General features: G+C 40.1%; 1 protein-coding gene across 5 annotated transcripts in view; it reads right to left on the reverse strand.

Moving 5' to 3' along the window:
* Positions 1–12,475, reverse strand: part of PID1 (phosphotyrosine interaction domain containing 1) — a 104,883-nt gene that overhangs the window by 54,177 nt on the left and 38,231 nt on the right. For all 5 annotated transcript variants that reach the window (XM_052804339.1, XM_052804336.1, XM_052804337.1 and 2 more), the window contains exon 2: positions 531–677. In XM_052804339.1, the coding sequence (XP_052660299.1) occupies positions 531–665 (135 nt within the window). In that variant the 5' untranslated portion in view covers positions 666–677. The remainder of the gene's footprint in view (positions 1–530; positions 678–12,475) is intronic.

A 12,475-nucleotide genomic window follows, 5' to 3' on the forward strand; every position in this document is an offset into this window, starting at 1 on the left:
TGGGCAAATTCATCTTGTCACTTAACCAAATCAATATCTAAGTCTCCCCCTGCCCCTTTTTTTCCTTTTTTCTCTCTCTTAAAAAAATAAAAAAAACAAAACCAAAAAACAAACTAACCTCGAGTTTTAAGCTGCAACCCTATTTCAGTAGGTATATACCTCTGTTAGTATAGATTGATAAATGCAAATACAGAGCATTTGGTCCTTCATTTCCTATCTCAGCACTAGCACTTACAGAAACAATGGCAGTGTTTACAACAAGCAATGTTCATTGCAGGCTGTTAGAAATCTTCCACAATTTGCATTGTGCCACACAACCCAAACCCTTTTTTCCTGAAGCTCAAAATTTTTGGTCAGAAACACCCAATGACTTTTTTGATTTAAAAACTTTATAGTAATAGTAGCAGTTAATGGGGTTTCCAGAACAGCAACAACGACCATGTTGGTTACTCTGGGCTCTTTAGAGTCCTCACACATACATGGCACACCTCCACATTGGTCTCATTCCTTAAGTTAACACTCCCAAGTACCTTGCATCCAGTGTGAGTCCGGGACTTCATGAGGGGAGTTGTGGTGCACAGCTCAATGGCTTCTGGTTCGTGGAAGATCACTGTTGGGAGAGGCTCTTTCCGAAGAGTTAGGACATTCAACTTGGTCTTTAACATGGTCTGAAAGTGCTAAACAGAGAAAGAAAAGCAATTATCTCCAGTTCTAGTGCAGAAAAATGAAAGTTAATAGTTGGACGCATCGGCGTGTTTCACTTGCTGTTCAGTGCCTTGGAGATTTCCATGGGGAAAGTTAACAAGTTTTATAACTTAAGACAGCAAACATTCATTATTACTATCAGCAACGTGGAGACTGTTTTTAATTAAAAAAGATAGACACACAAAATGAGAGGATTCATTAGAAACCATGTATGTCCCAAAAAGAGTCTAAATTCAACCTCTGATCACCCCCAGGCTTATCATAAAACTGTTCATAGACCCAGTTCCTCTACTAATGACCATATGGAGGGAAGAACAGGGGATCAAAGACCATTCGAAGAACTATGGACTCCTCCATTCTTGTTTTCTTTCCTCTGCACTTAAGTCTCATCCCATTGACCTTTGTAGATGTTACCATTCCCACTGAGCTGAATGCCTCATTGGTTTGTGTTTAGCATGTGAATTTTAAATTCGCTTCCTTTTTAAGCAATAGTTCCTTCAGTCTGCAATGTAAATGCCACTACTGGTACTAATGAATGGATGTCATTCAAAACTTGTCTCTTGCTATAACAGACAAGAAATAACTTCCCAGGCTTGGGTGAAGAACTATCCAAGTGGACAGTAAAGTCACTGAATGAAAACTTTCTCAGCAACTTCTTAGAGTGAAGAAAGCCAATCCTTGAAAGATTTCCAAATCAATTTTATAGAATCAGGGGACTCAGAGAAATTTTTCAACATTTAAGCATTTCTTTGAATTGACCTTCATTTGAGAAACTGAACATTTTCACTTGCTACTACATATCTAAGGGAGAAAATATGCAGATATGAAGCAAATCAAGGTATTATTCCCAGCTAGTAACATACTGCAGCACTGTCTAAAGAAGTATGCATTTATTAAAGCTCCATAACTTGACTCTTATAAATCAGCAGTTATTAGACATATGTGCAATGACTCCAGATTACTTTCATCAAAACCAAACCATTTGCTCTGACTTTTGATGGGAGATTCTTAACTTGTTTTGCAGTCACCCCTTTCCTCAGCCTCCCCTCCACCTCTGCAAGGCAGACAAACATTACGGGGTCTGGCTTGCAGAAAGAGAGATGCTAATTTCCCAGATGCTCTGATTTCCCAGAGCTGTACAAGAAGTGTCTATCAGAGCTAGAAAACCAACTCAGGTCCTTGTCTTTCAGTCCTGTGCTTTAGGTGAGGAGAGTGCCTACTAAACATTTTATTTATAAGCAGGGCATGAATCAGCTATTTAGATACTACGCTGTTTTCATATGGATTTTTGTGGATTCGAGTACTCCATTGAAGATGCATGAGAATTTCTTGGAAATAAACTTCCTACTTAATTCATAAATACGTTATCATTAGCTAACTGAAAGCTTGTTAATACACTCCTAACACAGTTTAATCCTTAGCTCATCAGTGTTTAGGTCTAATAATTATGATACTAGATCTACAGCACCTTAAACACTCTCATAAGCATATTCAGGGCATAAACACTAACAGTCTGTCAAAATAGTACTTGTTTTCCTACCTCACGCATGAAGTTACAGCCTGTTACAGTGATACTTTAGGACCTCCGTGCTGTTTGTGCAAGCATTCAAGTTTCCATCCCAGTGAAGAAATCTACACATTTTATTTTTCATCTGGCTCATATTACATGTTATCCCATTCACTCTCCCAAACACAGCTCCAAGAAAAGAGTACCCCATTTAAGATGATTATACATTAAAGAACATTCTTTGACATGTTTCTGAAGATAACAGAGCTCTTTGCCAGCCAGGATTACTAAACTTCATGAGAAAAAGTATTACAATCTACCTTTCAGTTGTGATTAACAGCCTTTGGTTTGGAGTTTCCTAGGCTTCTCTGGTGAAGTTGTTAGCAAACACTAAATAACAGATAACCAGCCGTTAGGAGTGTAAAGCAAGCTCAAAGTTTGAGATCCTGAGTTTGAAGGAGCACCGCTGATTACCAACTGCAGTGCTGGGCTTGCTGGTTCCATTAACTAATTGCAGTCTACTGCTATTGTAGTTCTCTCTACTAACTTGACTTGCTTTTACATACAGGCTCTAGGTCTGCTAACTTGCTGCAGAACTTGTATTCCTGGAGGAGAAAATATGCAGAAGGGAGAGGGTACCGGAGACCCGCCGTGCGCGGGTCGCAGTGATTCCCCACCTATGACCGGCCCCTTTTCAAGCACAGGCAAATGCTGTCTCCAAAGTTATCTGCTGCCTTGTGCATGCAGGGGATGGGAGAGAAAGGCAGAGGTGGAAAACCTACCTAAATGTATTTTTAACCTGAAGTTGTACTATTTTACTGGTGGGCCAATGTTGGTTCAAACCAGAGATAATGGTTGCAAAATACCAGGCTGAAGATGATCCTATCCTAACATCTTACTTCTCCTTCCCTGTGTGCTGAAAGAGCTCTGTTTCCATAGATGATCTGTTTACAGAGGTTCTCGAATAAAGGTGCTTCCATTAGATACTCAATAGATGAAAAAACTCCATTTAGCCCCTCTGAGTACTGAGCTTGGACCTCCAAAATGGTTATTCTCCTCTGCTAGCATCTCTATCAACTTCAGTGGGACTGCTGACAGAGAGAGCACAATTTGATGAAAATGAGGAAAACTATGACAATGATCTTTTTTTCATGTTATAACCACCACATATACAGTCTTAAACAAGGAAAAGACTACTCTCTGCCTTACAAAGGCAATTCAATACTTGTATGAGCAGCAAGTTAGAGTGGTTGTGTGCCAAAAACACTAGAGCACAATTGGCAGCAAACAGATAATTAGTTGCCAGAGAAGTGCAGGATGGATTGGGGATGGACACAGAAATAGCTTTTGCTCTGGACTGTATGGCTAGCCCAGACAACGCTGTGCTCCCTGCACACAGGTCATATGATAGCTGCCATAAGAAAATCAAGTCTCAGCCAGGAGACATCACACAGTGAGCCCCCAAATAGGAAGTTATTTAAACCCATCCCTAACTTTCACTATGTGAGCAGTCCCAGTAAAGCACACGTGGGTAGTCAATGGGATTATTCATGTGCTTTAAGCCAAGAACAGGATAAAGTGCTTCGCTGAACTCATTTCTTAGTTTCCACTCCAAACTGGCATCTCCTGCAGAAACCGTTGGCAAATGCCGACCTATAACAGTAGCCAATGTATTTTTTGAGAAGGGACATTAGCTCTCCACTGCTGTGAATCCAGAATATTCCTTTGAAGTGCTTTAAGTTCACAAAGTTCTTGAAAAGTATGACTTTGGCAATTTAGTGAATAAAGGTTCACAGAACATTATACCATCCACATTTCAAAATGTGGTGCCAGAACCAGTAAGTTCATTCGGTAGCTCTTATACTGAAAATCATCAAAAGACGACATCCTTAACTGGCATGACTGTAACAACAGCTCGAAACTGCACATCATTTATCCTTTATCCATTTAGATGGTGCTACTGATACAGACTTTAAGTTTGAAAGAAATGCAAGGAGCAACATAACAGTGAGAAATTGGCAGCAAGTTTTAAAATTCTCTGAGCAAACAAAATACCTTAATTGCCAAAGAAATGATCAGAGCTGTAATTAGCATTGTATTTTCCTATTTGCTGAAAATTAAATAATTTAGGGTAAAATTTAAGTAAAGCCCCTAATAAAGTTGGAAAATTATCTTAATACAAAACCATAGTTTTTCTTATTCAAGAATTTGAGATCCATCATTTTCTTTTGCTTAGTTTACCAGTCTTAATGGCATCCTTTCCCCCCTATAGAAGAAAACTCAGGGGGGTATAACTGGTAGCTCAAACCCATAGCAGGCCAAGACTGTCACTACAGAGGTACAATATATACTTGCCTCCCTGGTGACCTTCAAAGTGCTCCCTATTTCAACGAAAACCCTGTCATCGCTAACCCTCTTAGCTACAGGTTAACTGAACATAAAAATCAAGAACTTCTAAATTGTTTTCAACATATATTTTGTTACCAGCTCAACAGTCACACATTAGCTCTATGTTAACTATTTCACAACATTCAATTTGCAAATTTTAGGTGCTATGTATTTAGTCCAAGCACAATTTCTGTTGCTGTTAAAACTAAAAATTAACAGCATCTGAGTTTTGGTTTAGTTTGTCAGCAAAAATACAGTCACTTCCACAACTCAGGCCAAATGTCTTGGAGAAAACAACTGTGACTCTATACAATTAAACGTGCCTTGGAGGAGAAAAGTATGCACTGACAATTTGTAATAATAATGCTTACCAATTCGGCACAGCTCTTCATCTTCAGGTCTTAACTAAACAGTCACTGCTGTTCACAATATTGAGTACTCAGCAGCTAAGCCTAGGCCTAGTGGATCTTTTCATTTTCATGATGGAAATAAAACAAAGACTCAAATTCAATAAATCTAAGAAAGTGTTATATATTAGATGTGAATACAAAAATAAATGTCAAGAAAGAGGGAACTGTAGCTCATTGTAATCTGTAATCCAGCAAAAGGGGATGAGCAAAATGGAACACAGTTTACAGGCTAATTGGGTTGCAATGTGAACAAAGTAAGTCTTTAGCACCTTAGCCCTCAGCCCCCATTATCTCTTAACATCAGCATTAGAACCAACACACAACTGCATAAACTGGCACCACGTTTCCAGATGACCTGTATTTGGCCAACTTTTGCCAAAGATACACATTGAGTGCAAACCCCAAAATGATAAAATGTTAACTTGTGAAAAAGAGTTACTCTAAAAGTTCAAAGCCTCGAAAGAGGGGTTTGCCAGAATGAGAAGCAATCCTCTGGGCAATTCATCCTTCTACAGCACCTACCAAGGTATTCCCAGATGAAATCCACATTAGAGCATTAGAAAAAGATCAGACCCTGGGAAATTCAAAAATAACCTCTATAATTTACTACTTCAGTGCAAGTACTTCCTCTACCTTTGGAATCCATTTAGTTCTGGAATGAAACCAACACTTTTCAACAGCATCCCACAGCAAGACACAGCAGCCCATGAGGGGAAAGACACAACCAAGTGCAATGAACTGCAAGAGAAATTTAGAAAGTCCAAACGTCCCTTTTCGCCTGTTCCCAGTGGAATTTGACTACCAACGTAACCGGTCTGTAGATACAAGTCTCCACTCTCTTACTTATGGTCAGAGGAGATGACAACACAGTAGTCCTTTAGCAATATGGTTACACCATCAGTGACATGACCACAGCTGTGACCTGAGGACCACCCCACCCCAAGCCTCTAGCTTTTTGGCAAGAAAAGAAGAATTCTGATACATATGAAAACTGATCCATTTCAAGGCTTTGTTTTGTTTAAAGCAAATGTTATCCAGTACAGATAAATGTCACATCTGATCCATTTTTTGTTAAACAAATATTGCTAATACAGTTTAAATACTTCCTCCCCCCCCTTAAACTTTACTGTGCTGTATTTATTTATCCTTTACTAGCAGTTCATATAAACGTTGTACTGAACACGACAATAAAACCCTCTACAGAGGAGATGGAAGCACTTATCAAAGTCAGAAATCATCCCATCAGCAGCCTGCTCTGTAACACAAAACTGACTGGCACACACAAATCCAAGATCATGTCACGCCTCTTTATACTCAAGCAGATCCGGCCTGAGTAATCTTCTTGAAACCAATCCAACTCCAGAAATCTGGTTATTAAAAGCGTATCTCATCTAGTATGTCAAGAGCTGTATTTTGCCAGCCTATCAAACCAAATCCATTCAATCTCTTTCAGGTAACACGCTATTTAGGTGAAAAAGCAGGTAACCGTGTCTGAATTTACATCTCTCAATCACAGAGAAACGGCAACAGGCACCAGGGTAAGACAGACTCGCCTGCAGGCACCCCGTGACACATTCTGGAAGTAGAGGAGCTTGAGCAGGTCCATGGCACAACTTGGTGTGACTCAGTGTGCTGAGGACATGGCACCCCCAAGGATCTTGGGCAAAGCATCTGGGAAATGTCATGCCACAAAAAGCAAAATAAAATAAAACAAAACAAACAAAAAACCCCAAACAAACAAACAAAAGAACACTTTTGCCACCCTTCCACATGCCCAATGCCACCCTGCATGGTTGCACGTTAGAAACTGAAGCAGTGCCTGCTACCATTTCCCCCCTCACGTCGCCCTGCTCCCACCACCCCCCCACCAGATAGCATAGAAGAGAGACAGGGGACACCAAGCAGAAAATGGCATCAAAGCAAGCAAGGCGTGAGACTTGGGAAAGGAGAACTCCAGGAGAGGTAGCACCCAGTGTGCTGCAAGCAATGCTGCCTGCTGCCAGGCACAGAGACCCTCCTGGACTTCTCCTGCCATTACTGAACGTACCAAGGGAATCAAGGATAAAGCTCTGATGGAAAAACCTATAATATAAAGAAAAAATGGACAGATGAAGGGAAGGGGAACTGCAGATAGAAAAGCAGGACGAGGACACACAGAACCTTTTTAGGATGGCAAGCCCAGCTGCAGTGTATGGTACAGAGGAAACAAAAATCAGTCGAGTGTCAAAAAGCCTTTCAACAAAGATGCTACTGGATCTTTGCACATAAGCACCCTGAGTAATTCCACCTCACTCTAACATCAGTTTCTTGGGGAATATTTTTCTTCATGTGGTGATAAGACATATCTCTTGAAAACACACAACTATCAAGATTTCATAAATAAAACTTGCACTCCCTATCGATAGCCCTGATCACACAGCTGCCTGTGTGACAATGCTCACATTGCCTTGTTTTCTTACAAGTTTAAAGAATTTCTGTTTCCTCACAATTTAATTCATGTGAAACGTTTTGTTCTCAGACCCTGTGTACTTTGAGTTTGCTCTGGCTGGATGCCTCCGTTCTGTTGCCAAGCTTATGTGATTCCAATCAGCAGGATTGCTGCCCAAACAAAACACAATCCCAGATACAAACACCCTCCAAACTGCAGGGAACTTCAGAGCCAGATGAGAATTTCAGGACTGATCCTCTAACATCTCTCTACACTCAGCCAAACTAAACCCCCCGACCTAAGCAAATCTAAATATACAGGATATTCAGAGGCTAAGTTCCCAGTTTAGCCATAATTGCTCAAAACCTGAAGTCCCACTATAGAGATCCACATCAGAGTAGGAAGGAGTCAATATTTCAGGACACTCATAATCATGAAAATAAAATAAGACCTCCCTAAAATGTCAGTGGAGGAGGTAAAAAAAGTCAGAGTATTACAATAAAAAGTTCTTTGATCAGTCTCTACTTTACAGTACCTAAATTCCCAGTCCATTATTTGAGTGGAAATTCGGCATGTGGATGGAAGATGAACATATAAATATCTCTGCTTGGATTTGGGCTTTTACAGTTTATTATTTACTTATGACTGTTAAACATATTTTGAAATGAGTTGTAGTTTCCAGTGCCTGGTGTTCATGGCATATATTTTATACCAGAACAACATTTTTTTAGCATCAATAGAAATAAAGCATAATGACTTTCACCAATGTATCAACTGAGCTGCTCTCATAAATAACTGCCGCCCAAACTTTTGGCCCCAGAAACCAGTGTTAACTTTCAAATTTTAATAGCTTTGTCACGACTGAACCAGCTCTCATGCTATCCAAACCTAATTAACAGATAGCTGTGTTGTGTATTTTGTTAAATGCAATCACTGTAAATAGCATTTACATTTGCAATAAGAACTCTGCCTTTTTCTGCCATCCCATCCCTGATGAGGTTAGTCTTCAAACTACATTCAGAAGTCCAGCAAAGCAAGCCAGACTCGGAAGCACAGCTCCATTACTCAGCACTGAAGAAAAATAAAGTCATCCCCATTATCTGCTGTTCAACTTCTCATCACCAGAGCACCAGTACCTCCCCAAAAGCACCGTGTCTGCGTGCAAGGCTGGAATTATAAACCAGATTACGATTTCAAAAGTACCAGTATGCTGGAATTTCTCTGTGCAAGCCGAGGTATTTATCAGCCCCAGCATTTTTCAGAACAAATGGCAATCAAAATACAAGCCCAAGACAAGACAAATGGTTTAAAAAAAAAAAAAGGGGGGGGGGGGGGAGTGGAAATGAATTAAGAAATAGGAGCTGACAAGAAGAGAAAGAACAAAATAGGACACGCAGCAGCATAGATATTTCAAGTTCATTCACTTTGATTTTGAGCTGACCCCTTAGCTGCTTTCCAACATATTTTTCCCCTAACATGAGTTTCCAGTAGATGTATTATTTGGTATAGTTGGCCCAATATAAAACAATGGAATCCTGCAGCATGAAGGCGGCTGTTGCTTTTTCAATTTGCTCTTGGAGGCTTTCCAATAATTTCTGTGTCAGAGGATGCTTTAAAAAGTTCTTTCTCCTCACTCTGTGCCTGGCAGAGCAAGCCCATCTCATACAATACCTGCCAGACAGACACTGCATTCCCCAAAACAACCCTTTCAAAACCAGCACTTCATTCTTTCACTCCTCTCTCCTTCATTTTTTGCAATAAATCAGTAACTTGTTAAGCAGTTATGTAGTCCAGTGACCTCTCTCTTGCCTTTGAAAGACTTGTTCTCTGCGACAGGGATATGGACTGGATGACATAGGTGCCTGCCACAAACAGGGAATTTGCCCTGATTATTTGCTAGAGGCAACATTGTGCCTAACACTATGCAGAAACAAAGAGTACAAATTCTTGCCAAAAAAACTTATGTATTGCTTAAATATAAACCAAATGAACTCTTCATCTAATGAATTCTTGTATTTACAGCTACAAGATAATGAGAATACATTCCTTCCTCTAAAGCTGTCCATTTTGTCACTGACTCCTTGGATGCTAATTTACAGCACTGCCTTTTCCAGGTCTGAAACACCCCCAGGATTTAAGCCTGGCATTCCTGAGGGTGTCTGAGAGGGGGTCCTCCTACTTCCCATGGACACAAGCCATCTCCAAGTGAACAGACCTGCTTCTTCAGCAAGTCAGCCTTTTTGGAAAGCCTCCATCAGAGTGCATCCCCCTCAAACCTTGCAGAGGGCAAAGAAAGAAGACTGGTGGCTTTAGCCTTCTCTCTCTCCACACATCCCCATGAGCACCATCAGTACATGCTCCAGAGCATCCCCAGGGGAACCATGTCTGGCCAGCACTGCTGTCCCATCACACGCACCTTCCCAAGGAGACTTCCCCGGCCCTAACTACACTCACAGGCATTTCATCTCCTGCAATACTACTCCTTTCGTGCCTCCACCAGCAAATTATCATCATGGGGGAACTCTGCCAGGATTTATGGCTATACAAACCTTTGAGCAGATAATGTGGAATATAGACAAAATTTGGGTCTCACTGCAGTGCAAATGCATAACCCCTATCCCCAGGGGGACTTCACACAGTAGTTCTTCCCACTTCTTAAAGCTGTGAATAAGAGTAGCACACCAGAGAGCCTGCATCAGGAATAAGGGAGTCTACAGAAAGTGATTCAAAAATACCCTTCTACAAAGTGTCTCATTAATTCAGCAAAGCTTCAGAGTTGGATAATTGACAGGATTTGCACCAAGAAACCTTTACAAAAGAAAATCAAACCAACTCATTTACATTCCTGTTTCTCCTGCAACTACCTTACTGGTTAAGCTGAGCCAAAACAGCCAGGTGCAAAACTACTCTGCTTTTTCCAGTGCACAATGAGTCAGGTGAAGTGGCTGAGGACAGCACTCCCCTTTGCTGGGGCTAACCTACAGCACCCACGGACAGGACAGCCCTCTCATATCCATGTCCTCCAGATATAAAGGTTAAATCTGCATGGTGTTTTCAATGTTTTTCAAAAGTAATTCATCTTTTCTGATGTTTCCATTTTTCTGATTTTCAAAGGACAAGTCCTTAGCGCTTGACAAGAAGGGAGATTAAGCTTCTGAGTTTTCGCAACTTAAGCGCCCAAACCCAGAGATACCCAGAAACTTCAGTTTCTCTGTAAAACCTCAGTTTCTTCTTCTTTATTTGTCAGCAAAGTTCAGATAATTTTGCAGAAGCTTAACTAATCCCTCGGCTGAGTATTAAGTTTCAAAATGCTAGTGATTATACACTTATATACATATCTACGGTTCTTAGAACAAAGAAAAAAAAAAAAAAAAGGCAAATCCCTCCAGAAAAGAACTAAAATATGCACCATGAGATTCAACCAGACGCCCTTATCCCCCCAAGGCATGGTTAATATACTATCTGCCAGTACATATGGGACCAATTAAAAAGAGCTAACTCCTCACACAAGCGCTGCAGCGTCACTCTGGAGGAATCCACAATTGATTAAACAAACTCAAGTAATTCCATTCTGGAAACACGTGCTCATTCATAACCAAATCCCAGTCTTTAGGAATCCCATATGCCATGAAAAAACCATCCCTGCTTCCACAGAAATCTGTGGCAAAACAAATCTGAAGTTCAACAGGAACAGAACTACCCTCATCTCTACTGCTGCTTTACATGTGCTACTACATGCACCTACATGAAGAATTATTACTACTTTTTAGAGTAGTAACTAAATTGCTATTTCAGTCTTATAATTCAACATTGCCAATGAAATGAAGACCATCGAATGAAGGAAGTATTAAATTGTTTAACTAAAGAAAACAGAAGAACTCAAAACTATCCAAATGTTCCCTTCCAGCAAGACCAGTGGAATTGGAAGGCTTCAGGCCTGTACAAGGATCATCATTCAACCTCTTTATGTTGTGAAAGCTACTTCATCTTTTTCCAGTAATTATACTCTCACTTTTGCCCAATCTGCTCCAAACTTTGTTCGACACAGCAATGACTTGCAAGTTTTCTACACAGAAAACAGCTGCAGAATAAACAATCCCACAGAGCAACAGAGGAACATCCTTATTCTCTGCAGAGCCTCAACTTTCTTCCCCCTTCATGGATAGCTGACCACCATAAACACCATCCATTCTCAGCCACTTTACAACTTAAATAATTTTGCATTGAAAAAAGCCAATCGATTTTGAATCTGCAAGTTTTGACTCAACTTTGAGAAATGAAGTTGCAGAAGAAAAAGGAATGTAAAAGAGAGGTGGTGGGTTTTTTTTATTATTAAATGTTTCTTGGTGCAAACACTGTCAATTATTGCAAACAATATTTTAACATGTTTCAGGCTTAGGGGAAATGAAATAATATAGAACATCAACATCCAGGGAAAAGGGCCTGGGCTGTTAAAGCCCTGAGCTTCCCTAGATGCAGATCTAATATATATTCCTGTAATACAACACGATGCAAGTATTCTGAATACCCATAACATTTACGGTCTCCAGTGTACCTGTGTCAGACAGCTAGTTAAACAGATGTGAAAGAACCAACAAAATTAAAATAAATGAACTGCCTGCCCAGCATTTCCCCACTGTCTTCTTCCTTTGCCCCATTCAATTTAACTTAGAAGCATTACTGATGTAGTTATTCCAGCATCCCTCAAAGCACATAGAGCTGTAATTCTACAGGAGATGTTAACAAGGTGGCTTTTATCAAACTTGATGCATCTGAAATCTAAATTATTTAGCCTGAAAGAGAAGGGAGTCAAAGAATTTAGGGGCCTCTGATAAAATATTAAAGTATTGAATCTTGTGAATACCAATTAGTCTTTCCTCTGGGGGAAAAAAAGCTTTCAAGACAAATATTTCTTTTAATCAAAAAAGGCATGTATTTGGCTGAAAAAAAACACACAACTGTGATGCAAAATGTTTGAGCAGCTTCACAAATTCAGTCCTCTATAATTATACCAAGACTGCTAAAAATTCCACTTTC

The sequence above is a fragment of the Harpia harpyja genome, chromosome 12 (assembly GCF_026419915.1).
Source record: "Harpia harpyja isolate bHarHar1 chromosome 12, bHarHar1 primary haplotype, whole genome shotgun sequence".
Lineage (NCBI taxonomy): Eukaryota > Metazoa > Chordata > Aves > Accipitriformes > Accipitridae > Harpia > Harpia harpyja.